This window comes from Plasmodium inui (genome assembly GCF_000524495.1).
Source record: "Plasmodium inui San Antonio 1 unplaced genomic scaffold supercont1.102, whole genome shotgun sequence".
Classification (NCBI taxonomy): Eukaryota; Apicomplexa; class Aconoidasida; order Haemosporida; family Plasmodiidae; genus Plasmodium; species Plasmodium inui.
Genome location: NW_008481936.1, coordinates 2,465 through 20,805, shown reverse-complemented (window position 1 = coordinate 20,805; position 18,341 = coordinate 2,465). Strand labels below are relative to the sequence as shown.

The 18,341-nt window shown below is 40.0% G+C and overlaps 4 protein-coding genes across 4 annotated transcripts; 2 read left to right on the top strand and 2 right to left on the bottom strand.

Annotated features, from left to right (window-relative positions):
• Positions 1-200: 200 nt before the first annotated feature.
• C922_05579 (hypothetical protein) lies at positions 201-455 on the top strand (the record flags this gene model as incomplete). The annotated part of the gene is made up of 1 exon (XM_008821150.1): positions 201-455. The coding sequence occupies one exon, from the start codon at positions 201-203 to the stop codon at positions 453-455; it is 255 nt and encodes an 84-aa protein (XP_008819372.1).
• A 671-nt stretch (positions 456-1,126) lies between these two features.
• C922_05578 (hypothetical protein) lies at positions 1,127-1,408 on the top strand (the record flags this gene model as incomplete). Its single annotated transcript, XM_008821149.1, has 1 exon — positions 1,127-1,408. The coding sequence occupies one exon, from the start codon at positions 1,127-1,129 to the stop codon at positions 1,406-1,408; it is 282 nt and encodes a 93-aa protein (XP_008819371.1).
• Positions 1,409-11,885: 10,477 nt separating this feature from the next.
• C922_05577 (hypothetical protein) lies at positions 11,886-13,442 on the bottom strand (the record flags this gene model as incomplete). The annotated part of the gene is made up of 1 exon (XM_008821148.1): positions 11,886-13,442. The coding sequence occupies one exon, from the start codon at positions 13,440-13,442 to the stop codon at positions 11,886-11,888; it is 1,557 nt and encodes a 518-aa protein (XP_008819370.1).
• A 3,735-nt stretch (positions 13,443-17,177) lies between these two features.
• C922_05576 (hypothetical protein) lies at positions 17,178-18,083 on the bottom strand (the record flags this gene model as incomplete). Its single annotated transcript, XM_008821147.1, has 2 exons — positions 17,178-17,359; positions 17,963-18,083. 2 exons carry the CDS (start codon positions 18,081-18,083, stop codon positions 17,178-17,180), a joined length of 303 nt encoding a protein of 100 aa, XP_008819369.1.
• Positions 18,084-18,341: the final 258 nt, after the last annotated feature.

The window sequence follows — 18,341 nt, the reverse complement described above, 5'->3', positions numbered from 1 at the left end:
TGATTAAGCTAGCACATCTGTATGGTCCTCATATTTACAATTCACCTACGTGGCCATTCTCATTAATAGCCGAAGAAATGAAGGTAATATCTTCATAATGGCTCCACCTAGAAAGGAGAAAAAATAGATCAATCAGATTGTTAGGGAAAGGAGAAATTCTAATAAAAGAGAATGACATACAATACAACCTATCCACAAAGATGCAGCCAGAATGGCACCTTCACAGTGATATGAGCTCGAGGAAGATTTTCACAATAATCGAGGCAAAAGAACATCTTCGAAACGACAAAGGAAGAAAACGTCGGGGAGATACCAGGAGAAAAAAGAATCTTCATAAAGAAAATAAAGAACGCAGCAGCATCGTAACCATGCCGCTGAAAACGAGCATATTCATAAAGGAAATCACACACGGGAGGAAATCTTCAGAATGCCGCAAAAAGGGTACATCGTCGTAGGAAACATGACACAAAAAGAGACATCTTCACGATGCCGCGGGAGGAAGAAGAATCCATATAGAGGAAATGACACAAAACAATATATTCAAGCTGCTACCAGAAAATGGGATCATAAGGAATGCCGCGGAGCGGAAATATCTTCATAAGAAGAATGCCTCGCGAGGAGATTCCATCGCAATAACATGATAAAAAGAAAAGGCATTTTTATAAAAGAGTCGAATAGGAGAATATCATCCATATAATGCAATAAAAGGAATTTTCGTAAGAATGCTACACCAGTAACAATTCTCATAATCACAGGGCCCGGGAAACTTCATCACAACACCCCAGGACAGGACTATCGTCAGAAACAAAATGCGGCAAAAAAAAGAATCTTAATAGTGACACGGCAAAGGAAACAATCTCTATAAAAGTGGCGAGCGGAAGGATATATTAAGAGTACAGCGCACTAAGATGAATCTTAGGAGAAAAAGATGCGCGAAGCAGAAGATACCTCACAATGACACAGCCTAAGAAAACAAGACTTCGTAAAAATCGAACAGGAAATATCATCCTGAAAAGAATCCCACACACACAAGCATCTTCATATTGACGCTACAGGAATGATCTAGCTATGCAGAAATGTGACACGAAGGAGCATTATTATAGTGACATCCCAGATATAGGCATCCATGAAGGGAAGCGACAAGAAGGAACAGAATCGCAGTGACGTGACAAGAGAACAGCGCACTGACCCTGAGGGAGAGCATCATAGCAATGCAGGAAGAAGAAGCATCATGATGAAAAAACTACACGGAGGAAATAGTGATAGAAATCTAGCAAATAAAGGCATCTACATAAAAGTGCCAGGTGAAGTAGAATCTTCAGAAGGATGCTGCGAAGAATCTCATCATAAACAAACCTTCCAAAAATTTTTCGTCAGAGGAAGGCAGCAAACAGCTATATTTTCATGAAAGAATTAGATAGAGAAATATATATAGTGGATCAAGAAGAAACAGCGCGCGTCCAGCGGATATAACACATGGAACCACCCCCCCAAAAATTCTTCCCCAAGGAAAGACTTTGGCAAGATTAAAACACATGGAGCCAATTCCCAGAAATAATTACGGCAAATGGAAGGGCGTACGAGGAAAATTAGGTTACATGGAAGTGCGTTCGCGAGAAATTAAACCACATGGATGGGCTGCGAAGAAATTAGGCCACATGAAACCACCTTCGCGAAATGACCCCACGTGAAATCAACTTCGCGGAATAACCCCACGTGGAACAATCATTGCCAAATTAGTTCACGTAGAACGACGTTTGCGAAATTATGCCTCATAAAACCACCATGGGAAAATTAGGCCACATGAGAAGACGTTCGCGAAATTATCGCACGTAAAACCACGTTTGCTAAATTAGGGAACGTGAGACCAACTTCGCGAAATTAGGCCAGATGAAGATACATATATACAAAAGAGGCGCCATGAGAAAATACTCTCATAGAGTTGCACAGAACATGAAAAAAAACACTAATGGGAATGATAAACACGAAAGCGCATCAGCAGGCACTATGCGGCATGGGAACTGATATGCAAGGATGCCACTATATGAATTAACATACTTATAGAAATGTAGAAACGGGAAAAAAACATACACAGGAAGAGTGCAACGTGCAGGGGGATACTGGTGAAAATATCAAAACATCAGAGACCCCACTCACGAAGAGAATGGGCTATAAGGACGCATTCACAAAAGTAATGTAACTATAAAGGAAACCATATAAGCACAGCGGCTCCCCATTTTACGCGGTACTCATCCGATGTGCATATCTGTATCCCATTGCACTCATAGGAGTTTCAACAGAAAGGCATAAACTTATTTAAACGCTATAGCAGCCCTTTCAATCGTATGCAATATACAATTAAAGTCCAATATGAAATTATAACTCATATTATACCAGTTTAAATTCAACAATCCATTACTCCCCTTATATATGCATAGATAAAACCCGTCATGAGCAATGGTGCAATTTTAGGGGGAACATCTTTATGCGAAATGAACAATCTTCTAATTTGAATCTACATATACTGGTAACTATATCCTCTTTTCGCGTAGAAATGTCTAGCACTGGTACTATTCTGTGCTTCTTTGGTTCCATCTCTTCGTATTCCCTTCCTGTATGACGCCATATGGGCATCATATTCCACCTCGTTAACACCTCTTATTTCTATGACTCATGATCTAGTCCCACATATAAAAGGGAAAAAATATACTTATATATATATCAATGGGTATATATATGTTCCATGGTAAGATGTGAAGAGATCAACGCCACATAGGCTGTTATCAATAAATGATACCAATGTATAGAGGCATGTAAATTCTTTGTATTCCTGCGGCTAATATCCTCCTTAGGCCTCTCGAAATTGATGAATCCCTAGTTCATACCCATAATGTAGATTCCCTTAACACCCCTAAAGGAGGAATGTCGTATGTCCCTTTCTTAGTTTACTACAATTCATGATATGAAGAATGGAGAACTTGGTTACACTCACACATATCTGTTATTCCTAGTTTCTTCTTATGATTCAATACTGCAGTTCTCTCTTAATCTCTATGATATATTTGCTGTAATATATTATAACAACCCCCACAATTCCTTCACTATTTTTGTTCCCTCTTGTATTTTATATATTTGGGGGTAATCACAATCAATTGGTGGATCATTATTTTCCTCATTGCAAATCCATTATAATTTGGTTGGGATTGCCATATTTTCATTTCGCTATATGCTTCGTTGCTTTACATACGGATGTAATACTGGTATTTTTCCGTTTCTTTCCTTGTTAAATTTTGCCCATAATAAGTTATCCTCTCGACCAATTTAATCAAACCGCGTTAGCACATTCCTAATAGTAGACGGCTCGCGTAACCGGACAAGAGGAACTCTTAAATATAATTATTGAAATATCTTGTTTTGTCCACATTTTATTGTACCGTGAAGAATCCTTAACTCTTATTATTCACCCAGACACTTCTTCTCATTTAGTCATTCTGCCTATCCAAAATCGATTTCTTCCCTAATTAATATTAAACTGCTGTAGTGGAAAAATTAACAGCTTCATTAACACCATCTTCAGCTTCTCACCTGATTTTTGAACTCAATATCCAGAAGGGTATATCTCCTAAAAGAATATCAGGTTCACATCCATGAGCGCTGTGTTATCAAAATAGATAACTCCAAATCCCTTCTGTTAATTTTTAATTAAATACTTAGCAGAAATATGTTCCACAGTCTCTGTCTATTTGCAGCCAATTTGGTATCTTGAGAAACCATTGCCTCCTACTTTGCCTTTTAGTCGACCAATTTAGTCTCACGCGGCAATCAGTACACATCAATGAAGAACATGTCGGGTATTGCAAAATGTATCGGAAGAAGAAGGAAAAAAAGAAAGAAACCACAAAAAATACTCACACACCCTTGAAGAGAACTCTCCTGTAAAATTCACCATTTGTCTGAAATCAGTATTATATTCTAATATGTTGTTTATTAGAACGTGCAATATCCATTCCGGTACATTCACGTATGGCGCGTCTCGTATCATAACTGCTTAGAAGCAATATATTAGCGTTAGCCCACTTATCAACATAATATTGCCACAGTCATATATATATATATATACATACCTATATATAGGTATATGTATCATTGTAAGAGTCAAGGAAAAATTACTAGAGTGTGCAGTCATATAAATATGGGCCTGCACTTTTACTAATTTTTAAGGTTTCTCATAAGGGTTGTGCTACACAGGAGGGTGATCGCGAAGAAATCAATGCTTCTCAATAAATATAAAATCTCACTTATAAAAAGATGCTCCTTTTTTGTACAATAAAACACACACACGTTCCGAGCAAAACGCCTCTGCAAGAGACATATGCCACAAAATTGTTCTTTGTATATGATCCGCCCTAGCTCCTGCATTTATCTTTATGTGTCTTCTCCTTGTTCCATGCATAGATTGTCACCATAGATAGACAGCAACAAAGAGAAACCCTGTTCATCATGAATACCAGGAGAAGATATATTTCAAATATGTAATTTTAAACTAATGCTACAGTTCGCATGGAACCGCTGTGTTCCTATTTCCCCTTATTTACTCTTTCTATTATGTTTAGTGGAGTTTTATCCTTAATGGATTATATCAAGTGTTCATCTTTTCTGTATATATAAATATGTGTCACTGTTTTCAAATTATATACACGTATAAACAATGCATGTGATAATAGAACTCGCCTCTTTCAGATTCCTATAAATAATTAAAAATCCTTTCATTCTTACAGGACACTACCCAAAGCGTGTTTATAACGCAGGAACCATTTATTAATAACGTGATCCCCACACAGCAATTATTATTAATACCCATTACTTATGTACAACATGAAGAAACACATGTCATATGAATGCCTCCACGAATATTCGCGATTTTTACTTTCGAATAACCCCCCTCTATTAAAATAAATGAATATGTGCACATTGCCATTCCTTCTCATTTCAAAATTCATTCTGTTCATATGGAGCAATCAATTTCGTTCACTACTCCATGAGGCACAGAGTATTTTTCGCGAAGTGCTATGTAATGACAATAATATTTAACGTACGAAGAGCGGATTTATGTATTCTTTTCCAATCTAGCCATGCAATTCTTGTGGTAACGCTAACGCAATCGTATTATTCAACTGTTTAACACCCATTCTTCCTGTGTTCCTTGCCTCGTGATAGAATTATGTGATATTAACAGCGACCTGCAGGTTCTTTTTAAGGAATTTGCAACGGTGTCCTCGTTATTGTCTACCCAATGTTCAAAATTCATATATGTCTATTGAGAGCTTCTTTGTATAAACACATTTAGACCTGTTCATTTTCGCCCGGGCAGTTCCTTTATGAACATTACGTTGCCAAGTCATCTCATTGTAAAGGAGAGGCGACAGGGAAAAAACAAAACAAAAAAGAGTTCCATTAGTATCTGTACGAATCAGCGCGCATACATAAAGGGGATCGCAAGGAAAAATGTTCACCTCCTTTATATTATCAAATGCAACCATCTTCAACCATAATTTCTCCTACTCTATCCGCACCTAATTGGAATCCCTTAGGCTGCACAAAATTGTGGCGGATACATATTGTATCCAGATTCACTATGCTATAATTCAATTCTCCTTAAATATACGTTCCCTACCATGCTACACCTTACACGTTATACAATACCATAATTGGTGTAATAAAGACCAGGCACCATGAAACTAATTGCTTCTGGCATCAAAAGAATATAAACTGTCAGCTGGACATTCAAATACAATACAGGTTACATGGGACTATTTACAGCATAAACCAAATAATGTGACTTCAGCCCCTGCGGCGGGGAATTCTATAATAAGACTCATCATTTCTTTTTTCGTCCTTCAGAATGTCGACAGAAATAGATTCATGTACGTAATGAAGTAGTGAGAAATAATAAAAAATGATTCTTCCAGAGGATTCGGACACCATAGTGGGGGACTCTCCCATATTACTTAGTATGCCGTAGAAACTAGATCTGCACGTATTTCTCACGTGTGATCTCTCCTTTGCGTTGAACTCCAGTATTAGGTATACATAGAGTCACCGTGACATATACATCATCCTAAGCAGAATATGGCACACTCTAAAGCGTTTCTTCTTTCTCTTTTTTTCCGCATCTTCTATTACGTGATGCTCTGTGAAAACTTCTAGAAAGATTGAAATGTAGGAGACTTTTTTTTTCCGCAACATGACGTGTTTGTACACTCCATTGATTCTACGGCTTTCTTTACCATGCTGTTGTCATGTTTTACGAAATATAAAAGCTACGCAATCACCTTTCCTTAGCTTGAGCTCCATAAAATAATTCTCCAGAAATTATATATAAAAATGAATTTATCTTACATATTATTTGTAATCGTGATCCTCCATGTAATATCATATAGAATAGGAGGGTATATTTTCTGTGATTCACATCGTTCAAAACACCATGCCAAGAGAGTACTTCCTCTTACTTCAAGATATCTCAGGTGCGCATGAGATCGGTCCCTAAATAACGAAACACAAATAAGCTTCCAAGGAGGAGACACTTTACAAACGAAATTAAATCCCAGAATATACGCCTTCTATACAGTTCAATGACACGAAATTATATATTTTATACTTAATTTGTTCCAATGCTTTTTCTTCCTCGGGGACGGATGCCTCCCGTTGCGCATTATTAACAAAGGATAAATACACGTGTGTTTACTGTTCTAGCGCGCAAAAATAGTTTCCAGAAATGCCTGAAGCAGTTCACGATCAACAATAAACAGAAAGTAATTAATCAGAAGAAACTGAGCAGGCGAAGCAGAAGGAGATGAAGAATTTATAAGTATGCTCCTTTAGTCGAAAAACCCATGTTTAGCCTAGGACTACCAAGGCGCTTTATATGCGGTATCTTCATTTCATTCCGCGATTGTGTGTGAATTAACGTTATATATTACAGTCCCTGATAAATCCATATGTGATATTTGAAGCCGTTGAGTTCTACCACATGTCGTATCAAGACATGGGAAGTACCGTATAATGTTACAATTCTTTTTTCTCTTGTTCCTTTTGGCAGTTGCCTTTCAATTTCAATTTACCCGTTTATAGTAGAGTAACTAAGAGGCTACGCCCTATTTCATGATCAAGGGGATAACTTTAATCGGCATGGCCGCCTCCTCCCCACACTTTATTAATATAAGACGGGTTTAGAAACAGTACCTATGTTCCTAATTTGATTGTTATTATTTTATCGAAAAAACAAGCTCTTTTCCAGATCTGAAAACGTAGCGAACTAAAGTGCAGACTTCTCCGAAACTGTATTTTTTGGCCTAGCAAATATAATATGCATAGCCACACCATTATTCCACCTATTTCTTTAGGACATCGTCGCAATGTCTGAATTTTTTCTTTCATAAGACAATATGTATTTATTACATGATCTTCCAGAATATGCACAAATCAGCGCGGAACATATCAGGGATGACAATGTGATGTAAAACAAAAAGGTCAATATAATAAACAATGTAATATAGGCAGAATTATTAGTTCAGAATATTTACCTTTAACCGATATTATGGACGTAGCATTGGACACGGAGAAGTCCATGCGAGGTATATAAAACTAGATTTCCTACCCACCTGAATAATAGTAAGGGAGCGTACGACGATAATGAGACACACATCGAACGTGTTCATTCAAACAATATGCTAGGTGATTTCACACACTATTTCATAAATGTCCTATCACAACTTTCACCCCCCAAGAACACCCCAGGGACATGTCTTATGTGAATATGTTAGGTTCTTTGATCACCTATTTGACCATCACTACATGTTCTGGTTCTTCTTTGAATCCTGACTAATTATATGAAACAATAAGGAAAGGTCTAATGAAAACCGTAGAACTGTTGTCCATACTGTGCGAACTGGCATGTGTACACGTTCTTCGTACCTGACTCCTGAATGAAAAGGATTCTTCCTGCGATTTTCATTACTTCGGCACAAAGGAACACAGTGCCTGCATACGCTAAAAACCCTTATACGGAATAAAAATCTTATACGAACAGCAACTATTGATACATCTTCATCCGAACGGAACTTTGCAGCAGTTACTCTATCTGACAATATTTCTCAACGCCTAGGTTATTATTCAAAACTTCCGTGAAATCTTGTCACCCCAAATGAGAGGACGTCACCCATGGAAAAATTGTCAGAGCACCGGTGAGGATTCTGAAATATTTAAGTGCACATCTCAAACGTGGTAGCTCCGTCAGGAATCAAATTCCGCGGCAGGAAAGAATGCATCAATATCAACTTCTACTGCAGTTCTCAGTGTTGAAAGGTTGAAAGCAATGACACTGGGTATACACACGGAAAATATAAATGTAAAATAAGTAAACATTGGGAAGGTGTACTTACGATCCGAACTATCCAATTTGATGTTCTTGTACGTGCAGATTGGAGGTGTCCCGCATCAAATTCCTAAGCCGCGGATATTACCCAACGGGTATCGCCCTCCTCTTCCCTTTCCTAGTAGGTTCAGTCTATTTTATCCACCAGCGTTTGTGCTTTACCTATCAGTTTATTCAAATCTGTCAAAACCCACCACACATAAATTCTGCGCTTTGGGGAGTACATAATGTCCTTATAAGGGCTACGGATGCTCCGCCCTCTGTTCTTATGCTTACGACTTTTGGGACAGGGAACTGGCAATCCTGACGATACCCAACACGCGTCATAGCCCCACCGACACTACATAATGATGCTATTGCCTTTATTGAGGTGTCAGCTATTATTTTAACAATCCCGGGTGTGATTACTGAGGTTACCTTTCTTATGGAAGTATAGATATATGTATATGTATGCGCAGGGGAAAAATATAATTTAGTGCGCAATGGTCAATACTTAAGCGATGGGTCAAAACTGAAGCTAACCCCTTTTGATAACTACTCCTGGCGCAATATAGCTGCTAGAGTCCCTGTTTGCTTCCAAATAAGAAAGACGCAGATCCCGAAGATGAGTACACATAGAGACAACAATGTGTAGCCATAACTGCGAAAAGAAAAGGGATATATGATATGATAGTGACGAAGTACAACTGCACGACCCTGAATATGAATAGTTAATATGTAATTAAGACATCCAAAAGAGTGTATACATGCAAAATGAAAAACAAACGTTCCGTAGAAGATTCTATATATACATACAGAACTTTTAGATGAATCAAAAAGGAAGAATGCAAATTTACCAAGAAACATTTCCTCCAAGTAGTGGTTCACAAATTTATGATAAATAAAAGTGTGATAGGTGAAATTACTTAACAGAGCAGGATAACCAGAATGGATGCACACAACTGTAGTGATTTGCAATTACAAAAACATCAGTGGGATAGTTTCGAACATAAATACTCGTATATTTTTGATATGTTTAAACAGAACAATTAATTCCCCAGATTACAGAAAGGACGCATAATGGATGAACAATGCGTTCAGGAAATTGTAATGTCTACAATCAATCAATTTAACCAGGAAACACATATTCTTATCCTACAGGGGCGAGGGAGTGTCTGTAGCAATTAGGTTTCAAAACAACACATACGTATGAGACGATATATTCCAGATAGTTCTTTTTAGAAAGTTATAAGGGTCTACCAGAAGAAAACAGCCGAGCATGTGATATATGAGACAATCGATAACACGTTGGGGACAAGATGCCATAAAGAAAAACGAGAGGAGCATATCCACGAAGTGTGTGTACTTACAGATGAAGAAATACATACGGAATTGCCGATACCACTATTCATGATGCTTCTGGATGGATGTAAAGAGCAATAGGATTCACAACACGTGAAGTTGTACATGAGGGGCCACATAGGAAACCGTTTGAACAAACAAAATATGGAAACGGCCTCAAATATAGCAGATACACACAGAATTTTTCTGGGGATGTTCAGAAGAAAAAACATTGAGTATAAAGCGCAGACATTAAGTGGCCTCCTATAGGAGGAGACGAACGAACAATAATAGGAGAGATCACACGAGCCTGATAATGACGTACCTGGAGCAGAACAGCTTCAAAGGCAAAATATAACGCGCATACTTACATGTTATATTGCAATGATGTTCATATGCATGCCCTAACGTGAGAAGACCTGAGAACACCTGAGAAAACTCTGATAAATACCAAGTACAGGAAGATGCGAACGACTCGTACCGGGAAAACGAAGGGGACACGTACTTCTAGAGACATGGACATCAGGTAAGTGAAATAGTCAACAAATTAGGAAGATAATCAACCCCATTGTTGGGCACAATTGGAGTGCGAAACACCTGTCAACAGCAACTCACCAATTTCGACTCATCCTCTGAGGAACATATCTGGAGGCCGCGAAATATTTCATCTACGTTTCTATGCCCCCTTGGTGTTGAATGTCGGGGTGGATAAATTTTCCGTAACATATAAAGAGGAAGGGATGTTGGAATGCGGAATGCGAAATCCTTTATTTGTAATAATCCTCTCAGAGGGTTCCTGAGAGTAGTCCCCTTATTTGCTTTCTTAAATACTCGTTATACATAACAACCTAGACACATACGGAAGAAGCCGAAAAACATTATTCTCCATCTGTTTTATTTACTGATAAACATGGCATATCACATTCTGTATTCCCCTGCACCTACTAAATTGGGCGACACTTTTCTATCGGACACACGGAAACGTGGAATTTATAGAAAATGATCATCCTCATCGGGAGGCTCTTGTATGAAACAGGCCACAACCCACTCAAGACACCGCAATAGGAATCACACACTGATAAAATATCCTTAGAGAGAAAATCATAAGTTAACGGTAGAAAAAAAACAGAGCAAGCAGATATAAGTACCACAGCATTCTCGAAGACCAGGATGTCCACTACTTACATATGGGATCAGTCTGCCGTAAAGTTGTAATTACAAAATCGCTTATCATTCATTTATCAACGTAAATAAAAGTTATTCCATTTTTTTGCCATATCTATTGCTCCAATGAGAGAACAATTAATGTATGTTTTATTGAAAGAATTGAGGGCATTCTTAGTAGGATGGAAAGAGAAGGAACTTTCTTGTTATATCATTGCGAGACGGGATTCATCAAATTTGAAATGGAAAAAGAACATTTAGAAATATGGTATTTTAGGAACAGGCCTGTCTTTCCCTAAGTAGTGATCATCATATAACCCATCAGAAAGGATACCACCAATTTTGTCAGCATCCCTGTTTCATCCTACCAGCAGATATATATATATTATGGTAACCCCTGCATTATATCGAAATGTTTTAAATCACAGGGTGGCCCTTTTTTTCCGGTAGGACAAAGCAAAACAAATGGATAAAACAACAACTCCTCTATGTCCGAAATCGGACCCCTGTTGGGTGTCTATGGGTCACCCTGTTGGTACCACTTCTTAGAAGGAAGGAACATCCCAACACAGACCAGGTCAAAATTGGTTCATTCGATAGACTGACCCATAGATCCATTCTTTCTTGACATAGACGCTTCCTCATCTATAATTATGGTGATAGAATGTTTCTATTGACGATCTCACTTGGGACAATCTAAGTCCTCTAACAACCATACAGTCAGTGCTTCACTAATAATTAATGGACAAATAGACTAATAAAACAGAAGAAGGTACACATTTTAACACAATGTAGACTTAATCTGAACACAGTTGAGGACATAACATATCCTTCGGGGGATAACTAACATATGGTGGTAGGGTAATCATATAGGGGACATAACTCCTTAGTGCACCCAGTTGCAGACATATGGTCTGGTTCTAGTTTGTCGACGACGATATCAAGTTCTCTTGGGGAGGAGGTGATTTTAGTATGGGTCATTTCTCATCCCAAAACCCCGAACCCTAAACCCTCCCCCATACTTTAATTTATATTCTTCCTCGACTTTCTTCCGCTTCAAGCAAGCGTGTGCCCGTTTACGACGACCGAAGGTCCTCCATAAACCATAACCCCCTCCTATGCCTAAACACACAACAGCGCCCAAACCGACGATTATCGCCCAGGGGGGGCCACTTCCAAAAACGAAGGGTGTCGAATTTGTCCATAAGGGATTCCCCGCGGCCTCTTCAGATGCTGGTTCATCCACACGATGGAGAGGGTCACTTGCCTCAGGTGGCTCCCTTCTGAGATCCTTAGCCGCGTGTTCCAAGTTTTGCTGGGGCGTCGCTTCAACTTCTGGTGTTAAGGGGGTTTCTGTCTTAGGAACTAGGGGGGACTTCTCAATGATCTTCATACAAGGCGTTCGTCCCTCCGGATTCGGGGACGGACAAGAGGAGAGATCTTTAAGGCTCTTTTGATGTAACGGGAGTCTCTCCGTAGGACCTTCATCTTGGGTTTGAGGGACTCCATTGCTACTGCTGGCGCCCTGTTCCGTAGTGTAAGTTATCATCTCCTTCTGACTATTTTCTTGGGCCTCGAAAGACGCACGTTGTTTATCTCCACTGTCAAAGACTTGGCTTCTTGTGATCTTATCCAGCTCACCGGGCCTTATTATTATCATCTTTCCAGCTTCTGTTTTGGAGCCTAAGGACTGACAATTTATTCCTTGGTCGTTAAACACACAATATTGCATGTCACTTGCTTCGCCCGTCCTGTCATCTTTGCTTATCCAATAACTCACTTCATATGGACCACATTGACTGCAGATATTCGTCATGGACTCGTACACACTCAAAATTAAAGCTATTGCTGCCCATTGACATCCGTCATACCCAGCCTGTTGGGAACATTGATTTGCTCTATTTTTCCTTATATCATCGCTGTTCTTTATCCATGCCTCCCAATCCTTTACGCGAAACTGCAAAGTAGTATCTATTGGGCTACACATCCTTCCTCTTCTCTTAAAGATTTTCCCCTCCTTTGCTCTGCCCTCAATCAAACCTGTGACTATACACATTATCACGAATAACATCGCCTTGCCTGATTCAAACTTGTCCAGCGGAGTGTCTAGTGGGATTTGATGCTTGAATGCTTCGGCCCATTCTTCCTTGGTCCATCTTAGAGAATTGCTTCTCCCATTGCGAGCAACGGGAGCTAATCCTTCTATTCGATTCAAAACCTTATTAATGATGTCTCCCCAGTCTAGACCTCCTTGTGAATTTTTCCCCCCTATGCCTGTTAAGACTGTTGGATCAAATTCTTTTCCCCACTGATAGCGATGTTTTTCTAACATCTTCCTCGAGATCCAGTCGTGCAAATTTTTCCATCTTGAGTCTCCTTGTCTGGTAAGGTTCGGATAACAATACTTGGTTGACGACTTACAGTTTTTATCTAAGCTGGGGGGGTACTTGCTCCCCCATAGATAAGCCTCGTTTTTGACCCACGAACCTATCCTCCATTCTTCATTCTCCACCGCTCCCGTCATTGTCCCGGCTTGGATTCTGTATGTTTGCTGAGGAAACGCCCTAGGGCCTTCAGGGTTTTCACCCTATGGGGAGGTAAATAAGAAATTTCGTATCCTTCCTTTTCTAGGATCCTCCTCTTCATTAAGATACAGGTTTAGGGGACTCTAGGCTTTTTCGAGAAATTGGGCCCATTCATTGGTAACTAAGTCCTCTATCTAAATTCCACTAAGGTGTCGTATCCCCTACATAGATTGATCCTGGGTTGCCGTTCCTAAAGCATGTTGTTCCACTTTGATGAGATTCTAATTTTACTTTCCTGGTTTTTTCCAGTGAAGTCTTTCCTGTTGGGACTGCTCGGAGTCAGCTCCCGCTACTTCGGTTTTCGTTTGTCTCCTGATGCAGCATCTTGGGCTTAATCAGTAATCCACTTACTGGGGATTGAAAGACGCGTCTTGGTAGCCTCTTTCTTACTCATGAATTTTGTCATCATCCCTTCGCTAGATCCTGACTAATAACTCCTAATCACTTGTTTCTGCTGGTCGGGGTGATGAGGGAAAAGCTATCACCTTTATCATATCAATTCCCTCCTTTTATAGGAGTTGGGTCCTCTGTTCCTGACGGGGGTGCTTACTTCCTTTACCTCTCTCCTATTTGAGTTTTCCCCCCACACGATTTTTTGAACCTGGAAGGCTTGCTTCTTGGCTATTTTTTTCTTTATTCCCCTGATTCCATTCTAAAGTCTGGAGGAGTTTTTCCTCCTTTTCTACGAATGAGTTGATACTTGTTCAGCTGTCACCACGAATCCGGGGGCGGATAATGGCGCGCTCTGTCTTTCTTTATCAGAGCGACGGCGTGGAACTTGTTTTTAGGAGAGACTCTCCTTATTTTTTAAACCCTCCGGAGCCTTCCTGCGGGCTATTTAATCTTAGTCCACACTATTCCTGGATCTCACATAACGGGTAGTGGCATGCAGCTTATGTGCAGTTAATCCCTTGTTCCTTCTGTGTAATCCTTGCACTTATTCTTCGGAATTGCTCTCTTTTAACTCAGCTTCTTTGTTAGTTACCAAATGTTTCTGATACAATTTAATCGGATTCTCTCACAATCTACCTTCCCTACAGGAGGCGTGTTGTTTCTTAATCCTTTAAAGCCCGTTTGGGGTCGGGTTGTTAGGTCCCTTTTGTAAAGGGGGGTGATTTGGCATATATTATTCGCCTGAACTTATTCTTGGACGAAGTTAGGATGCTTGTTAAATGTCATCTGTTGCGTCCCTGGAGTTGAAGTTCCTTCCGGTTCTAATCATTCTCAGACCCTTTGTCCTGCTAAACCTACGGACTCCAGCTCTCTGATGTTGCCCTGTTTAAAGACTAAATCCTTAGTTATTCATCATCCCTTTTCTGGGACAGTGAGCTCTGGGCTTGTCTTGGTTTGGATTTGGCAGTGTCGGGAGACTCGGCCTAATTCTTTCCTTCCTGTTCTTTTGTCGTTTAGTTCTCCTCACTTGGGATACTACCCTTTACCTTCGTCCACTGGAAAGGTTTATATTATCCTTGATCAAGGGTCAATCTCAATGACGAAGCCTTCTTCTTATTTTTGACACTTCATCTCATTTGGCAGCCTCATACTTCGCTTGTTGTGACTTGTATTCCATCTGAATTCTTTGGCCGTTAGGAGTCTCTGGGGGGGGGAAGAATTTTAACGTCCTGGAAAAATCACGGGAAGTAACTTCTTTCATAATAATTCCTCGTCTCTGAGGGAAGAAGAGCCAGGCGGGCTGCCTTTAAGAAAAGAAAGCGGTGGGCTTGTACAGTATCTTTTCTCTCCCTGTCAGTTTCCTGTGCCCAAGCATGCGCTTGATGGGGAGTTTTCTTCATTATAGCGACGTTTGCCCAGGGTCAGGGAATCAGAATCTTATTCATCCACTTAGATGTTCTCTTATTCTTTCCTGCTACTAACAATAGAGTTTTTGTTATTGATATATTATCTTAGCTAATCCTGAAATTTCAGACTTTAGCTCCCTAGTTGTGGAGATGACGTACATGCTCCTCGAGTTGTACTGATAATACATTTCCCAGGAAGTTGAGGCTACTTTATTTGTCCTTTCACTTTCCCCTTACCCCTCTAAGCTGAGATCCCGGTGTTTATTCTTTTCGTAAATATATCAGTAATACTTACTGCCTTCCTTGGCAGAAATGTATTGGGGGCGCCTCAGCTTCTGGGTATAGTGAACTTGGGCTCCCGTTTTTTCTTAATACCACCAATCTTCTCAGTGAACTCCCTAGGCGTCTAAGGTTTGAAGCCGGGCTGTTTTTGCCCCTTCGTTGGTGGTTATGGTATCTTTGGAATCTGATGAAGGAGTTTGGAATTGTGGTCCCCAAGAGGTTCAATTGTAATTTCTTAATCAATGTAAAGGCTATGTATATCCAGATGTTGGGTGTGTCCAGTTTAGACGATTTAGTCTTAGGTCAGACCTCGGGATAAGGCTATTCAGGAGATCTCCTCTGGGGTTTCCTGGGAGAGTCTTGTTTTCCGGGGATCTGTTATCTACTGTTGCATTAAAAGCCCCGAGGCGTTCGTCTTTTTTTTGTTTTGTTTTTTCACACGTTACCATGGTTGATATTCCGTCTTAACCTTGTTCTCAAGTTGTTCGAAATTTATCTTCCCTTATTGTATTTGGCTTCCTGGGCCTCGACTATGTTCTTCCCTTCGACAGCTTCTTGGGCTAACCTTGTCCGTAATTTTTCACGGTGGTAGCTTAGCCTCAATTGTTCTGTTACTTCACTGGATCCTTTTTTTGTTCATTTGCCCTTGGGATTGTTCTCATTTTCCGGGGGAAAAAAAACATGATCTTCCTTCGTGGGGCTCCTTTGTGGCTCCTATCTCGGGGTACTTTTCAGTTGTGGCCTGGTACTTGCATATCTTGTAGTGATCCATATATCCTCTGTTTCACTCTTGATATCTTCCTGAGCTCAGTAATAATTTATCTCATCTGTTTTAGGGGAAGTACCTAGATGTTCTCCAGTTTTTGTCCTCTGGTGGCCCACTTAAGCCTCTGTATGTTAATTTCTTGGGGGCATCCTTTGTCGGGAGTCGTATTCGTTCCACGGCTTTCGCAGTAGAAGAGAACCTTAGCCCCCGAATGTTTGTTTCAGGGTTATGTATTACAGATTGCATGAGATTTGGGATTAGTTTCTTCTATTTCTTCTCGTAATTCTCTTTATCTTGTAATATTATAATTCTTTCTTTTTGGTGTTATCACTTCAAAGGGTGGGACTCAATGTGCCTTAGTGTCATGCTTCTTATAGCTCCATTCCTACTTCTCCTGAAACATTGTCTGAGGAGTTAGGGCAGTCTTCCTTGATCCTTCGGCTGCGGAATTAACTGACTTGTCTTGCCGCGATTTCAAATTAGAATAACTTGATCATATGTCATCTGCCGACCCTGACACCTTGATCTTCCTTAGTCATCTTCGGGTGCTTTTTCTTAATCTTCTGATTCTTCTTATTCTTCTCTTCCTTTCCCTCATGTGTTATCATTATTTCATACTCTTAGATCTCCGCCAATTGTTCTGCGGTTACTTCTAGTGACTCCTGTTGTTACTTCTTTATTCTTTAGGGTATTATTGGGATCTGTTCCTCCTTCAGAACTATGATTAGTACTCTCGGCATTTTCTCTAATGAGGGGCAGGGAAGATTCCCAGTTCCTAGTTCTTTAAGGGGTTTTCCCTGTCTTCATTACGGATGTGAATCTTACCTTTAGGAATCTGAGTCATCTTCATTGGTACTGCTATTCTTGCCTGCCCTGACGGGCGGTAGTCTGCTGTTTAGCCTCCTGTACTGCCTCCTCTCTACTCCTAGATCCTCTCCTTTTCTTCGCAACTTCAGACAGTTGGCACGGCTTAGTCTAAGTAGGGAGTTGTTATCTGCCTGTCCGATTACTGAATTGGTGGTTCTGGAACATGATGGGCGGTATTCACGTATTGTTTACTTTTAAGCGAGCCTTAATGAAGCGCTTCTCATAATGCTTTGGGATTTGTTTTATTCAGGGAGTACTCACTTTCTTCGCCCCCTTTGCGCCTCTTCTTTCTTAGGGACTCTTCTATGGTTGCCGACTTATAAGGTGCTCGTATGTCTTTCTGTTATATGACTCCGGGGGGGGCGTATCAACGAAGGTGAATCTAATCTTCCTCTTCTATCTTATATTGGTCTTTTCTGTTCTGAGGCAGCTTGTTCATTAGGAATTTCATTGGGGCTCCTGGATACATTATTTTATCACTGCAGTGGGATAGTAGTTGTCGATTACTGTTCCAGGCCTCTCTGGTTTTTTGGCCCGTTGTCTAAGAAGAATCTTCTCTTGCCTGTTTAGGTTATTCGATTGGTTTCCATCCTCTTTTGGATGTTCTCTGTTCTATACCCTCTGCTTCCCTGTGGGGCACACGCTGTTTCTGAGATACATACTTAGCGGGTGGCTCCCTTGGTCCTTGCCTTCATTAAGCCAGCCGCTGTTTCTATAATCCTTTTCATCATTTCTTCCCTATGACCTAATAGTGTCTTGATATCAATCGTCTCGCCATCATTTCCTTCTGTATTGTTTCCTGCCTTTATTATAAAATGTATATAGTACCCCAGGGCATTTGGATATCTTTGCTCCATCGAATTCATAGCACTTTTCACAGAGAGGCGTGAACACATTTAAATGCTATAGGTGCCCTTTCAATTGTATGCAATATACAATTAAAATTTCATATGAAATTAGAAGTCATATTATACCAGTTCAATTTCAACAATCCAATACTCCCTCTATATATGCATAGATAAAACATGTCATGAACAATCGTGTAATCCTGGGGGGCACATTTTTATGCCAAATGAACAATGCTCTCATCTGAATTCGCATATACTAGTAACTATGTTGTTTGT